The sequence below is a fragment of the Aristolochia californica genome, unplaced genomic scaffold, assembly GCF_029961685.1.
Source record: "Aristolochia californica isolate CCGP_79_NKW_82.1479 unplaced genomic scaffold, dmAriCali1.0.hap1 SCAF_13, whole genome shotgun sequence".
Lineage (NCBI taxonomy): Eukaryota > Viridiplantae > Streptophyta > Magnoliopsida > Piperales > Aristolochiaceae > Aristolochia > Aristolochia californica.
Window position 1 is genome coordinate 1900385 of NW_027181804.1, and position 15550 is coordinate 1915934.

General features: G+C 36.1%; 2 protein-coding genes across 3 annotated transcripts; both read left to right on the forward strand.

Moving 5' to 3' along the window:
* Positions 1-1223: 1223 nt before the first annotated feature.
* LOC137948256 (uncharacterized) lies at positions 1224-7788 on the forward strand. 2 transcript variants are annotated; one of them, XM_068794269.1, is made up of 14 exons: positions 1243-1316; positions 1411-1478; positions 1593-1654; positions 2374-2439; positions 2950-3031; positions 3282-3352; positions 3450-3551; positions 4212-4301; positions 4453-4527; positions 4631-4663; positions 5959-6039; positions 7210-7266; positions 7413-7519; positions 7630-7788. In XM_068794269.1, the coding sequence occupies exons 2-14, from the start codon at positions 1424-1426 to the stop codon at positions 7649-7651; spliced, it is 903 nt and encodes a 300-aa protein (XP_068650370.1). In that variant the 5' UTR covers positions 1243-1316; positions 1411-1423; the 3' UTR covers positions 7652-7788. The 2 variants fall into 2 exon arrangements, with proteins under 2 accessions (XP_068650371.1, XP_068650370.1); XM_068794270.1 differs by having other exon boundaries at positions 1224-1478; positions 3285-3352.
* Positions 7789-12838: 5050 nt separating this feature from the next.
* On the forward strand, positions 12839-14860 carry LOC137948450 (AP2-like ethylene-responsive transcription factor CRL5). The gene is made up of 8 exons (XM_068794534.1): positions 12839-13074; positions 13161-13243; positions 13413-13421; positions 13536-13624; positions 13716-13789; positions 13883-13933; positions 14044-14120; positions 14232-14860. The coding sequence occupies exons 1-8, from the start codon at positions 12839-12841 to the stop codon at positions 14858-14860; spliced, it is 1248 nt and encodes a 415-aa protein (XP_068650635.1).
* Positions 14861-15550: the final 690 nt, after the last annotated feature.

The window sequence follows — 15550 nt, forward strand, 5'->3', positions numbered from 1 at the left end:
TAGTCTCTTTTTATCTCTAATTCTCTTCTCCTCCTAATTCTTCGTCGTCTCTTCTTCCTCTATTCTCTTCTCTTATCCCAAATCCTTCTGATCAAAATCTTGAATAAACAGAACAGCCGCTTCTACTTCATCTAGAGTTAAGATAAAAATTACAGAGGAAAATTCAGCACCCACGTCATACATAATACAGGAAGTACAAGATGACAATCTCTTAATGATTCCCCTTGCATGACAAATGTCAGACTTCACCCATATGATCGACTGTTTGACATTTCTCGTCCATGCATAGTTGCATACAAGCTAGAAGCATGGAAATGCATGCAGACAAGATAAGCGAGTTGCTCTTTCATGTTCCTCCCTTTGTTCGGAACCACTCTAATGCTATATTTTTGCCAAGCGTGAAACATATCGAAGACAACCTACTCATAAATGGCGCAGTATTTCTAAAGAAAGTGCCACACCAGAGGCAGACAGACTGCCCATTAAAATAATTCATACTATGTTTATGGTGGCAAAATACTAACTCCACATTAAAAGGGAAAAACAATAATTAAAAAATAAAAAAAGGCACCCTGAAGTTTCCCCTATCTATCAGAGAACTTATCGATCTTCAGAATGACCACTCGCGTACACAGTAAACAGAGCTAGGAAACACAAACCGCATCACTTGAATGTATAAAATCCAGATCTCTTATGTAATCCGATAAGGGTTCATGTTCCGACTACGAGGTGCATGAAGGAGAGCCCATTCTGGTTTGCATCGGCATCTCATGTCTCAGCTTCTAACTGATTACAGAACTCCTTGAGATCCTGCAAAAGGAGCAGAGTAGCGTTTTGGCAACCTGGAGGAAGAGAGGCGGAGACGGCTTCAGTGAATAGTATGAACACGAGAGCGCAAGCAGCAGTGAATTTTCTTCGCATTCCATCGGCCAATAGTAGGGTGTAAACTGTATATAGTAGATGGAATTACCATCTCGTATATGGTTCCATTTATAATTATACATAAAATAAGTTGTTTTATATATCATTCATTTACCTATTTATCGAATGGAAGAATAAATAACAGTATAAATAAATAGAATAATAAAAATAGTTTTTTTATAATTTTATAAATTATTTAATATTAACATTGTCTTGAAGCCTAATATATAATAAAATACTTTAAAAATATTATAAAATCATTAGAAAAGGCACTTAATTAAGCTGCCTTTGTCTGACGACGAAAGCAGGGTCGCACTTTTACGGTGCGTTTCGAGTCCACTCTCTTCCTTGAGAACCGCCTCTACGCTCTCTCTTCCTCTTTTCGTACTCTTGCTGTAAGCCTGTAACCCTGGAATTGTGGCTTTCTTCTCCTTCATTCGTTAGATCTCGAGAAATTAAACTCTTTAAGTATCGGTGATTCCGTCACAGGCAGAGAGAAGAGATGGCGATGCAAAGCAGTTTGGGACTCTCTAAGATCCTCCTCATTGTTGGAGCAGGTATGCTCTTTTCTTTAGATTATGTAATTTACCTGGCTTGTTTTTAAATTTTGGTGGAACTTCATGTTTTGATCGTCGAGTGATGCGGTTTGTATTTCCTATTTCTGTGCCTAGGGTACACGGGAACGATCTTTATGAAGAACGGTAAATTGTCTGATATATTAGGTGAACTTCAGGTCAGTTTTTTTATTCTGTTATTTTTTTTGTTTTTTGTTTGGTTTTTTGAATATTCGAAAAATGCTGGAGCTTGGATCAATGTTCGCTAGACTATTTTGCAAAATTTTATGAAGATTCTGTGTCTGTTATTTTCTGGTGATAATGGTCTTTATATGCACGACAACTACATCGCTCGATTTGTTGGTCCATAATTTTGGCTTGATTATCTTCCTAGTTGAACTGTCATTTTGGAAGATGTCTTTACTGAAAAAATTCGTATGGGTAATCATAAACATGAAAGGCCACGCATGAAGCTCATGAGTAGAAACTGAAAGAAGAAAAAGTGAAACGCTGAAAACCACCAGGAGCTATGCTTTTCAGTCGATAGTAGAATTTGTTTCCTTATATTTTTTAATTGCTTGAAAGGAATGAGCTAATGGAACAGACGTGCATTATAATTGGGATGATTTTGGCCCTGACGTTTGGACTGATCTTTTTTCTACTTTTTTGTGTTTTGGATGCTGGGAACTGTCTTTTTGTTCCTCTTGTTTTGTGGCCATACTTATTGGCCCAAGCTCTATCGCATTTTTGCAAATGAACCTGAAATGGCTCCCTAAATGAGGGGGTTCATGTGGGTATGTGGGCTGTTGTTGTTGTTGCCAGTAGGATTTTTTAATACCATGTAGCCATATAATCTGCACATAAGTCACCATTTTCATTTTTCTTTAATTTTGTGTAGGCATCAATAAAAGGATTGGAGAAATCAGGAGATGCCCCACGCCTGGACTCCGATATTAGTTCTCAGGTTATTACCCTTCTTTCAATTGTTTTTACTAACCTAACACCAAATGTTTAGGTGTTAATAATTTATCTTTCTCTGTATATTTTCAACATTCAGATTATTCTTGTGAGAAGCTACTTTATGTGTCCATGAGTTTATTTCAGGCAGACTCAAATGCTTCTAAAGTGCCACTGTTTTTCTTCAGTTTTTTTATGTAACTTCTTTTGAATTGTAATCACTCTTCTGAGTAAGTGCTTGTTTGTGAAATTGTAGTTGCAATTTGAAAGACTAAATATTTTCAGCTTTCAAACCTTGTTCTTTTACATGAATCAGCTTTGTAGATTTATAATGTTAATGGGAAACTCGAACATATTTTATACTGATCTTGAATCAACTTTCTTTGGTGTTGTCATTCTAATAAGAGAAAGGAAGGGAATGTTTATATGACTTTTAGTTAGGGAAGGTAATAGTGTAACTTCTTATCATTTTCTGTGTTAGCTAAGATAATTTTCACCTTCTTTGTAATTGCTGCAGGTTCGTCGATTGGCAATGGAGGTTCGTCAGCTAGCTACAGCAAGGCCTATAACTGTTGTCAATGGAGATTCTAGCCAAATAGGTAGTATTATGTTCTAGACTTTAGTGTGAGATTTCTTCTTATCTCTGGTTTTCAGGAAAACTCCAAAATCAATTCAGGATATTCTGCATTGACATGTTGAAGTTTTCTTACCACCTGGTTCTTGCTTGAATTAGTTCTGTTCTAGCCACAACATATACTAATAACTAAGTCATGTGGGTTTTTTCTAAAGATATTAATGTTTTCTTGATCCATTTTTTCCTATTGTTGATTTATTATTTTGTTTTGCAAGGAGATATGACATCTCTTGTAGTTCCTGCTGCTATTTTGGGGGCACTTGGCTACGGATACATGTGGTGGAAGGTACACTATTTTTGTAGTCACACTATCTATTCATATCTCATAAACATGTTTGTTGCTTGCATGGTGTATAATATATGTCCGATTGTTTGATGTATAGGGGCTATCTTTTTCTGACCTAATGTATGTAACAAAGCACAGCATGCAGAATGCTGTTGCAAGCATGTCAAAACATTTGGAGCAAGTTTCAGCTGCCCTTGATGTGAGTTTCAGCTTCACAATCCCTAACTTGCTATCTTATTTCATATTCTGTTTTATTTTTTATTATATACCTGCAAATAAGTTTCTTGATATTTTCTAATGTCTATTTGATTCGCCTTTCAAAACTCCTCTTTTCACTTATTAATGTCATGTAGCTCTAGTTTTACTCTTTTTTATGTATATCTTTTCTGCACCCTTTCATCATCATCATGAAACATTGTCCTTTTATTTTATCAGATCTGTGTTTCTCTGATCTCTTTTTGTTCTTCTCTCTTCGATGCAATTTCTAGATCTGTTATTTCATCTGCCTAAGGGCTCCAATCAGATCTTGTGGAGAGTGATAGTAGCCAGCTCTCAGATGAAAACTTACTACAAAATAAAATCTAAAAACTCAAAAAGTAAATATTCCATTGTGAAAAATTTTGTTTGCTATGATATTCGGACTCTATTACTAGCTTATAAAAGAGGAAAAAAAAAACATTTTTCCCAAAGTGATCAAAAGGATTTTCTTGTATCTGTCCAGCAGAGATTAAAAAGCAAAAATGTTCTGATAAAGAAATTCCTCAGCATTTTTCATGGATTCATTTCTATGAAAATTTTGGTTTACAAACTCACGAGTTTCATAGTTACTCTTGTATGCTCACACTTATGTGTTGGTCAGTCTGCAAAGAGGCACTTGTCGCAGCGAATTGAGAACTTGGATGGGAAACTGGATGATCAAAGGGAGATGTCAAAGCTGATTAAGGATGAGGTGCATGTTCCGATACTTCTTCTTTTGTTCTTCCTTGTTATTGAGGCTGATAGGGAATCTGATGATGAGTTTATCATTTCTAACTATGTTTGCTTATTCAAATTAAGTGCCTTTTCTGAAGATCTTAACATTTTCATTTTGTCAAACTCAGGTAACATCAGTTCGTTCTAATCTTTCTCAAATAGGATGTGACTTGGAGTCTCTGCAGAAATTGGTTTTTGGGCTGGTATGTTTTCTTCCTTATGTTGGTGGAAGTAATGTTACTTGGAATTCACATTTTGGAGTTTGCATAGTTTGATTGACGTTATCTTAAAATTTTCATGTCACAGGATGACAGGATGGCGACCTTGGAAGACAAGCAGGTAGCTTTTGGAGTTAATTTTATGTTTGCGTATGGGATGAACTATTATTTAGATGAATTACTGGAATGATCATTTCACTAGAAACTTCTTGTGCAAGAAAAAGTTAAGGACCAAAATGGTTATGATAATCCAAAATGTTGTAAGCTCCAATAGGGGGTAAACAGTTGCTTTGGATGCTTAAGATGATGGTGTGGGTTTTTTATAAATTGAGTAAATTAACTGGTTGAATCAATTGAAATTCTGTTCTTGGGAGAGTTAGTGAGGCTAAATTCATGTCCGGAGTTCACGATGATGATGTGGCTAAGAAGTAGATAGTACCGTCTCAGACGTGTATTTCATGTGGTTCTATGCTTGTCACACCTTATAATCAAATGTAGGACCTGTTCATGTGAAGAGCAAGAGTTAGCATTTTGTGGTAGGATTGAATGTTGCTCTAAAGTAGATAGTGCCATGTCAGACATGTATTTTATGTGGTTCTATGCTTGCCACACCATGTTATCAAATGTCAGACCTGTTCATGTGAGGTAAGAGCAAGAGTTAGCATTTCTGGATAGGATTGAAGTTTTATGTTTTATATTTTTATCGTCTTCGCTACTTTCACAGAATCATTAAAGATGAAGGTAAAGTGACTGCTCCATGCATGGCAAAAACCAAACAAATAGAGCCTGACAGCTGAAATCAAAAGAGAAGAAGAAAAGAGAAAGAGATCATGGAATCCTTTTGTGATATTATTATTATTATTATTACTATTGTTGTTGTTGTTGTTGCTATTATTACCGTTATTGTTGCTGTTGTTGCTATTATTACTATTGTTATTAGTATTATTGTTATGGTTATCGTTATTATTATTTGTATCACTACTACTACTACTACTACTACTACTACTACTACTACTACTATTAATACTATTAGTTTGTTTTTTGAAGGTGTAAATTTTATTCAAAGCAAAGCTTACAAGAAAAATCTAAGGGGGGTCCCCCTTACAGCGAGAGATTGGAGGGACACCCCCTTTTTAGCTAACGAGTCAGCTACACTATCGGCTGATCTCGGGACATTACTCCATGTACATTGAAATTCAGCTATTATTATTATATGATGACGTTGAAAATTTTGGAAATATGTATATTTCCTTTCTTGCAAATCTCTGTATTTTGCTCCGGTTAGTATTGTATTGTCTTTGCGCTTTGCTCTGATTATTTTACATGAAATGGATGCCTTGCTTTTTATTATTTCACAGTTGCATCTCTATTTCCATCTTACTGAAAGCTGTTATGAACTTATGGTAATTGTTTTAGGATTTTGCAAATGCGGGTGTCTGGTTCCTCTGCCAGTATGTTGGTGGTGAGAAAGATCCAAAAATGGCTCAGTATCTACAGGTTAGAAGTTTCATCCATCACTTGCAATTGTTCAATGGCTGACACTCTGTAAGATGTTGTTATATCTTCCATTTGTCCTTTAATAGTTAAACCTATTTTGACAGGTTCTACTAGAAACTTTTTTATGTTTAGAACCAGTACCCGATGAACTAGCTTGTTATGGCTTTACCTTTTTATACTGCTAGTTAATTTGGGGACCTTTACTTCTTTTTATTTTAATTTTTTTTGAAATAGTACTTTTATTTGGTTTCTTTTGCATTTCACTCTGAAGTTTAGTCTTTTATAATTGAACGTGAAGTTCGTATGATGTGCTTTTTTTCTTTATCTGGATATTAGTTTTATAATGATAGGCTATTAACTATATTAGCAACTTGATTATCATTGTAATTTAAAAGAAAGGGGTTGAATGATTACAATGAATTAGAAATTTATAGAACATCATTCCTAGAGGATTCCTTTTAAAAAGGAACCAGACATTTTTTTTTTTGAGAGGGGCATGGCGCGAGAACCAGACATTATGTAGCATAATAGAAAACAAAAGAAATTGAGGTTTGTCAGTGATGTTCCACCTGAAGGTACAGAATATTTAGATATTACAATAAGAAAAGCTCAGTTAAAGTGTGGAAGAGAATGGGCAAACTTGGAGTACTGTCCTGAAATACTTCTATTATTGGGTACCTGAAATACCATCCAAATCAAATTACCAGTTATGGCCTTGTCCTCTTGTTTCATTCAGCTGTAACCCTCATATCTAGTTATGAACATCAGTCTTTTCTTTTGACTTACTGGATTTTCAGATACCTGAAATAGGCTACCTGAAATGCCATCCAAATCAATTACCACTTATGGCCTTGTCCTCTTGTTTCATTTAGCTGTAACCCTCATATCTAGTTATGAACATCAGTCTTTCTTTTGACTTTCTGGATTATCAGATACAGAAAATGTATTAGCAAGTTTGGATCATTGTTCTTTCACAGTTTATGTTAAAATGTGCTACTCTGTTTGTTATTTTGTTGCTCTTGGACATATTAAGCAACAAAATTTTCGTTCTCTGCCTTGTGGCAGGAATTGATCATGCTTAATATTGATTACAAGATTACTGACAGTAGTTTTACCACTCTCCCTAAGCAGCTGACTGTTTTTCTCCCAATTTGTTGCCATTGAATGCAGAGTGCACCAAAACCCAGGCACAGTTTTCTGGGTGCTTCGGAGGGGGGGAGTTTGCAGGTACATGAAACTTAATTTTGTTTTCATGTTTGTAGGAGTTTCGATTGTTTCCCTCGATACCTGCTAATTTAGTTAAGTCAGCAGGAATAAAAGGAGGTACAGAGCCATAAAGTTAATAATCGGTTTTTCTTTTTCTTCTGAGATAGGGACTGAAGCATATAGAGAAGTTCTTGCAATTGGGAAATGTCAGTGAACTTGCTGAAAACGATTCTGATGGGATGGATAAGACTTTCAAAAGTAGAACGGTGACCAGGTCTAAACGGCAACCTCTATTATTTTCATCTTATTACTTTTTAGGAGGGCTCCTATAAATCCCGACTGTTAATCTTTACGTGTATGTTCTTGTGCCTCGTTGTTTTGCAGGGCGGTTTCTATCAAATGTTGATTTTGGTGTTTTAAATAAAGAATGTTTTGGGACATTTGTGGAGAGAAGGCCCTAGAGTCCTATTCTTGCAAGACTTTTTGCAGTGTCAAAGATAGTTTTGCCGTTGCAATGGGAAAAAGAATTTGCATGGTTGCGTACTTGTGTTGTGCTTTGTCCGCCTAGTAAGTTTTTTAATCCTTGCATGGTTGTAGGTAGTTTGATTCAACTGTATTACGCCTACTCAAAGGGGTGTTAGTCAACAAACTTAAAATTTGAAGCTCATCTTCATCCCTTGCTTTAAATTCATTTCATTCATTTATATGAACTTCATCTTCAAACTTGGTGTTAGTGTGAATGTGAATGAGTTTATGTGCATTGAAAAATAGTATCCAGTGTTAGTGCCCTAAAATGAGAAAAATATAAAAAACAAGAGAATGAATAATTTGTAATAGTATATTTAATTAAAATATAATACTTAAACCCCAAATTAGGTAAAACAAACAATATTATTATATAAATAAGTAATTTAATGTATAATTAGAATATATTAATATATTAATTAATTAAATTATATATTATATTATCTAATGATTGCAGTTCATTATACATTACAATAGTAATTATGTGAGCCAATTAATTGTTCATATGATTAATTATAAAAATAAATAAATAACATTAAAAAATAACATAATCGAATATAATAAGTCTAGTTATTAATTTATTAATAACATAAAATATATTTTAACATAAAAAGAATGATTAAACAGGAAAAAAAGATCAAAGGCTAATTTTAATATGCTATATATTTTTATGTATTATTAATTAATAATATTTTTTCATTAAATTTAAAACCATTGATTTTATTAATTATAAAAATGGGTTAATTAAACTAAAATAATTGATCAAAGACATACTTTAACTATATTTTATTTACCAGACTTAAATATCAAGTTTAATATAGTAATAAATTTTAATGATAATAATAAATAAATAAATAAATAAATAAATAAATATACAACTTTATTAATAACCTAATAAAGATTATTTAAATAATGAGTTCTTGTTTTTAATATTAAAATCATCAAGTTGCAAGTTTAATACATATGAACCATCATTTACATACGACACAAGTTCAAAAGTAATAAGATATAACCATCATTTATTATTCCACATGCAAGTCGCTATGGCATCTCGAAATTGTGCGACTCTTGTGGATTCTAATGCACGCTGCCTCTTGCTCAAAAGCGATAATATACAACCATCATTTATCATTACATACAGTAACTTGCTATGTGGTTGCATCCTAATCGAACCCATTAGTGTTGAGATAGCTCGTTACAGTTTGGTATGTTTTCTTTCATGATCTTGTTCGATTCTTGAGTTGCTCAACAGTTTTTTTATTGACTGGTCTTCATTGAACTTATTGACACAGTCCATATATACCTCATGCTTCCAAACCCCATTGGGCAACTTGTTCCCTATATTGACCTGTTTGACCAAAAGATCAAGCATTTTGCTGTCTTCTTCGAAAGTCTTAAATGTCATATGATCAATCAGTTTGTTGTCTTCTTACAACCATTTATAATCTAAATCTGAGATGGTCCTTATGGAAAAAAATAAACTTTACCCGTCATAGTAACTAGGGACACACGGAAACACAGACAACAAAAAAAATAAAAATTCCATATGGTGGTATTCATAACACCCAAATCTCCTCACCACATGGCAAGATCATTCTATAGTACTTCAAAAATATTCAATAATATTTTAAAATATTTCAAAATTAATAAAACTAATTCCATTGCAGAAGCACTAAACAATGCAAAAACACACTCACCAAGTCCAAATTCACCGAACACCACCAATAGAGCCCCATATGACTTCGAAATCACTACGAACCATACCTCATTAGTGATGGGGGTTGAGTTTCGTTGGCTAATGGATGCCCATGTAGGCGACTCAGCTTTGTTTGAACTCGACTAAACACACCAAACCCTAAACTCTAAACCCTAACAGAGAACACTAAAAAAATAAAAAAGAACAAAAAACCCTAATTGCGATTAGCCCTAAATCCTAATTCCAAAACCTAAACACTAAACCCTCGACCTTAAAACCCCTAAAAGTTTCAAACCCTAAACCATATCACCCCAAAAATCGAGAACCCTAATTTTTTTGAAAAAAACCCTAAACCCTAATCCCAAAAACTAAACCCTATACCTTAAAAACCCTAAAAAGCCCCAAACCCTATACCCTAAACCCTATCACCCAAAAATCGAGAACCCTAATTTTTTTTAAAAAACTCCTAAACCCCAAAAAGACCATAAACCTTAAACCCTAAACCCTTAAATACCTTGAACCATATTCTAAATACACTAAACCTTAACCCTAATCCCAAAATTAAACCCTATAAAGATGAAATTGAGCCCTAAATGCCATAAACCCTAACCCTAAATCCCATAATTATGCAACAATCAATACAAATTACGCACAAAAATTAAAATTAAATCAAATACAACACTAAATTAATCAAAAAAATTAGGGTTTAGGATTACCTTCTGAAATTTGGGGAAAATCAAAGCCGAATCAAAGAAATCGATGCTGAAATGTAAAAAAAAAAATGAAATAGAAATGGGGGAAATTGAAGGAAATCAAGAGGTATTTTGGGGGAAAAGAGAGCAACAAATAGGGAGAAGGGAATGGGAGGCCGAGAGGGAGAAGCGAATGGGAGGCTGAGAGGAAGAGCGAGTGTGTGTGAGAGAGAAGGAGGTCGAGAGCATGTTTGCTACGAGAGGTAGAAGGGAAAGGGAGGTTGAGAGCATGTTTGCAACGAGTGGTAGAAGGGAAAGGGAGGCAGAGATGGAGAAGGGAGAAGTGAGAGGGAGGAAAAAAAAATTTATGAGGAAGAAGAGACTAGAGAAGAAGGAGATCGAGAGATGGAAGAGCGCAGGAGAGACAAATTTTCTTTTTTCGACGATAGGTTTTGATCCATCTTGCTCGCTTTATCCTGTTGATTCACAATATACGACGGAATCTGAAATCCCAAAATTAAACTTGTCTTCAGATTCATTTGATTTATCAACATGAATTGGGCATTAGTGCTCCAGTAACGACGTTAGGAGATGAACTGAGCAATGCGACTGAAGTTCATCTCTTGCGTCAAGTTAACTAACCCCCCCCCCCCCCCCCCCCCCCCCCCCCCCCCCCCCAAATAGTCTGAAGCTTTCTTTTGTATATTCTATTAAAGATACAGTTGTTTTGGGAATTGCTCTTCTGCTATGGACACAATTTTTTCTACGACTTTTTTTTTTTTTTTTTATCCCTATTGACAGATTAACCAGCATAAAACTAAAAAGTGAAAAGCAAGTTTTTTTTGTTTATAAAAGTAAGAAATAGTTTACGGAAATAGAAATTTATTTTTTACGCCAATGCTTTTAATCTTTAATTGAAAATTAAGTTAGTGATTAGAGGTTAAAATATTTGTCATTTCACAAAAAAATATTCTAATAGACAGTTAAAAGTCCAGCTTTTACATCCAACTTCACTCTCTTTTGAGATTAGATTACAACTACTCTTGGTGATTAATGTTCGAAGTTTTGTTTTCAGTTGAGGAATATAGTTCTAAGTTTAAAAGATTAAATGTTTTATTTTATTTTCTCTTTCTCTTCTCTTTCCTTTTTTTTCTCTTCACTTTATGGGCTTGTTTAGAAATTATAGAAAAGAAAAAAAAAAAAGGAAATAAAGTTATTTTTTGTTATGTGGCAGCAAAGAATCGTTGAGACAAAAGAAAATACGGGAGCAAGTCAAGTTAATAAATTTTCTCTCACAAGATGATGGAATTTGGGAAAAATATAAGAGATGGAAACTTGAGAGAAAATCTTAATTATAAATTTTTTAAAATATTACTATTTTTTTTCTTTTTTTAGTTGTATCCAAACAAGATAAACTATATTTGTTTTTTTATTTTCCAAAGGCATCCAAACAAGAAAAAATATATATCTTTTCTTTTTCTGTTCTTTTCTCTCCACTTTATCTGTTCCAAACAGAGTACATGAGTAAAAACTTTTTACTTAATCGTGTATATGTGAGACTCTTATATTTGTCATTTACACTTTAGTAGGGCTTTTGAGTTACACTCATAATTTAATTGGGTTGATTTGGTTTTGAGAGAGCATAGGGTTAGCTCAGGATCAAACTCTGACATATCATTTTTCGCCAAAGTTACCTTAACTTGCCCACGAGTTTGTTCCTGAAGTCAATTTCCTGCACTTATATATATATACGATCTTCCTCATTGATAGTATACCCAACAATGTAGTTTGAAAGTATATCTGTTTATAATTTTAATTTTGCACATCGGATAAGAACCATTACTCCGTATATACCGACGGATCCAGAAACTTCAGAGGAATTCATTGAAGAACGGGAACTTGTTGCTGGTTGCTTCAGTTTTTCCTTCAATATATTGAAAGCATCCGATCCCATATTCTTCCAACTGCAAAAAAAAAAAAATTAATTCTGTAAATGGATTCGATTCCTTTGGATCCTCCGCCCTCCCTCTGTTTGGTGCGTAACCGTAGCAACCTCTTCGATCATTCTCTTCCACAAAAAAAATTATCAAAAGGAAACGCTCATACACACCAAACTCCATTTGGTTCCCTTCCCAGCCGGCGAGAATAACAATGACCTCCGTCGCATGCAGTCATGGCAGCTTCTTGTCTCGTTGCTGCAATCCCAAACAGCTGCATTTCCCATTTGTTTCGTACCCCACGACAACCCTCCCTCAGAGTCTGCGATTTTCTATTCCGTTTTCTCATTCCTTTTACTGCTTCGGACAAGCATATTCTGGATTTTTGCAGGCCTCTGCGTCTTCTTCGGTGCGTCAAAAGAATGTATTTCTTATCGTTCTTCTTCCTTCCTACTCCTTTTTGGAAGACATGTCGGGGAATGGAACAGTGGGGGCTCGAAATGGGCTTGAATTGATTGGCTGGCAAGATGAGATAAAAACGTTTACGTTTTTTGTCTTACGGGATACCGAAATCATCGTCTGCGTTTGTCTCAGCCTTGCTAACAAACGGAAGCCAGTTCATGGAGTATATAAATAACAGGGGGAGGCGAAGACGCAGTCCCCAGTTCGGTTGTCATCACCATTAATCACCTAACACGAAGAAAAGAACAGAAGACAGAGAGAGACACGGAAGGTTGCAAGAAATGGACGTGATTTTGGTGAAGAACGAAGAGAACAGCAGTTGTGTGAGGCGGCGTCTTAGCGTGATGGAAGGCGAGACCAACAAGTGTATCAAGCGAAGGAGACGAGATCCCTTGGCCATGGTTGGCAGAAGTGATCAGGACAAAAATGGAGAAAAACCGGTTGATCAATCGGCAGCCGCTACCACCACCACCGCCACCGCGGCCAAGAGGAGCTCCAGATTTCGCGGAGTTAGCAGGTCTACGTGATTCCTTCTTCTAGCTTTCTCCTCTTTTGCATCCCAATTTTTTTACTGACAATGAAATATGGAAATCAAAATTACAGACACAGATGGACGGGAAGGTACGAGGCGCACTTGTGGGATAAGGGATCATGGAACGCTACACAGAAAAAGAAAGGAAAACAAGGTATGTAAGATGAAAGGAACCTCAAATCTTTCATCTTCCTGTCACTTTTTCTGATTTCTCGTGTTCTGTTCATCTTTCTTTTTCTTCTTTCCTTTTTATGATATAAAGTGTTCTTGTTTCTGCTTCCTCTGCGCTTTGCTTGGGGTCGACATCTTTCAAACTTCAACAGTTTATCTCGGTAAGAATCGGTTTCAACGTTTTTAAACTTGTGTTCTTATTCATTCAAGCAAGTTCGATCACCTTCCCTCATGACTGCAACCAGACTCATCCTTCTATGACTTTTTATCATCAGGGGCTTACGATGAGGAAGAATCGGCAGCCAGAGCTTACGATTTGGCAGCACTAAAATACTGGGGACCTACAACGTTCACAAACTTTCCGGTATGGGCACTTCCCACCTCGAAATCCTTATCAGTAAATCCAGTAACGAAGGAAATTATAACTATTAAGGATCCGAAACTTAATTCTGTAGGTGTCAGATTACGAGAAAGAGATCCAAATAATGCAAAATGTAACAAAAGAGGAGTACCTGGCCTCCTTAAGAAGGTAAAAAATCCTTTGTTCTAAGAAAATCTTTCTTTTCTTTTTCTTTCTCTCTCAACCGTCATCGTGTTGATCACTTCACCTCCTTACATACAGGAAAAGCAGTGGATTCTCCAGAGGTGTATCCAAGTATCGGGGAGTAGCGAGGTATTTACCAGGAACTGCACCGAAACACGCTAAGCATTAAGCATCAAAGATAGTTTTTGAGTCGTTTTTTTCGATGACAGAATCACTTACAGTAGCGGTGGGTGTTGCAGGCATCATCACAATGGCCGATGGGAAGCAAGGATAGGGAGAGTGTTCGGAAACAAGTATCTTTACCTTGGCACTTACAGTAAGTCACACAGAGCTAAGATTATCTTCTTCCTTCTGTTACTGTTACGGAATCATCTGAACAAACCAGAACGCTGTAGGACGTGTGATTAACTCTGAAAGAGAACTTCAGGTACCCAGGAAGAGGCTGCTGCGGCATATGATATCGCTGCCATCGAATACAGAGGCATCAACGCAGTCACCAACTTCGACCTGAGCACCTACATCAGATGGTTACGGCCAGGATCAAACAACCTTCTCGCGCCCCAGGAGTCTCGACCCAGCGCAGAACATCGAGCAGTGGCACTGGTACCCACAACCAGCAACTTCCAGAAGGAAGAGCCAGACACATGTTTCCAGTACAACCCTTTCATCCAAGACGATCACTGCTCTCCCCACAAGCAAGAATTCCAATCTCGCCAACTCTCAAACATCTCCTGCAACAAATCATCGTCCTCACCAACAGCACTCGGCCTCCTCCTCCGCTCGTCCATCTTCAGAGAATTGGTGGAAAAGAACTCCAGCGCGGCTGAGAATGAACTCGAAGGCGATGATGTCAGACAAAGACAGCAGATCACGGTGACTGACGACTATTACCCTGGTGTGTTCTACGATGGGATCGCGGACGTTCCATTGTTGTGCTCCGACAATGGAGTCGCCTTGCCGGAGATTGAATTGCAGGAGGAGAGTGGGGGCTCGTACTATGATCGTTCTGGGCAGGCTTTATGGAACAATGTTCTGAATATATCTTCTATTCACTAGGTGGGTATCTGATCTGAGATTTTGAAGAAGAGAGACTGCACGTAAAATTGTATTAGTCCTTGAGATTCTTGTTGGAAATATTACCGATGCTCTCTCACATAAATTTTAACCCTCTCAGACAACAAACTCTCTAAACTTTTCTCTTATTTCCGGATACTAGATTACATAGTTTACAGACCCTATTTATAGACATTTAGATTTAATCGACACCGCATACACTTTTCATCTTTGTCGAACACGTTTACTAGTTTTGCCGACTTCCTTGCCAGCGCATGGTTCTTGCCGACCTCTCTTGCTGACCTCAATTGTGCCAGCACACTGAAAATCCGAAACTTCTTTTTGCTGGGCTTCATGGATCAATGTTATGTTCCAACATTTGTTTAAAAAATTGGATTACTGTAACACAAAGATGACTTGTATGAAGATTAACAATATTCATGGATTACTTATATTAGATCGGAGGGGAAGCTTAGGAGAACAAGCACATTCATAACCTTTTTGTGACAACCCTCTCTCAAACACCTTTGGTTCCTTATATTGGATAGGAGGGGAAGCTTAGGATTTGGCCTCCCATGCCTTGAAAAATTATATTTACTTGTAAAAAAATATAAAAAAAGGGCAATATGATTAGTTTATGTAACATCTAGGGCATGTTTGAAAACCACATAAAAGAACAACAACATGAGAGAA

Bases quoted from the DNA above. Each gene is read 5' to 3' on its own strand.
- LOC137948450 (XM_068794534.1), top strand. From the start codon at position 12,839: ATGGACGTGATTTTGGTGAAGAACGAAGAGAACAGCAGTTGTGTGAGG. The intron at 13,075-13,160 runs GTCTACGTGATT...TCAAAATTACAG, and splicing joins AGATTTCGCGGAGTTAGCAG to ACACAGATGGACGGGAAGGT. The intron at 13,934-14,043 runs GTATTTACCAGG...TGGGTGTTGCAG, and splicing joins AAGTATCGGGGAGTAGCGAG to GCATCATCACAATGGCCGAT.
- LOC137948256 (XM_068794269.1), top strand. From the start codon at position 1,424: ATGGCGATGCAAAGCAGTTTGGGACTCTCTAAGATCCTCCTCATTGTT. The intron at 1,655-2,373 runs GTCAGTTTTTTT...AATTTTGTGTAG, and splicing joins ATATATTAGGTGAACTTCAG to GCATCAATAAAAGGATTGGA. The intron at 4,664-5,958 runs GTAGCTTTTGGA...TAATTGTTTTAG, and splicing joins CGACCTTGGAAGACAAGCAG to GATTTTGCAAATGCGGGTGT.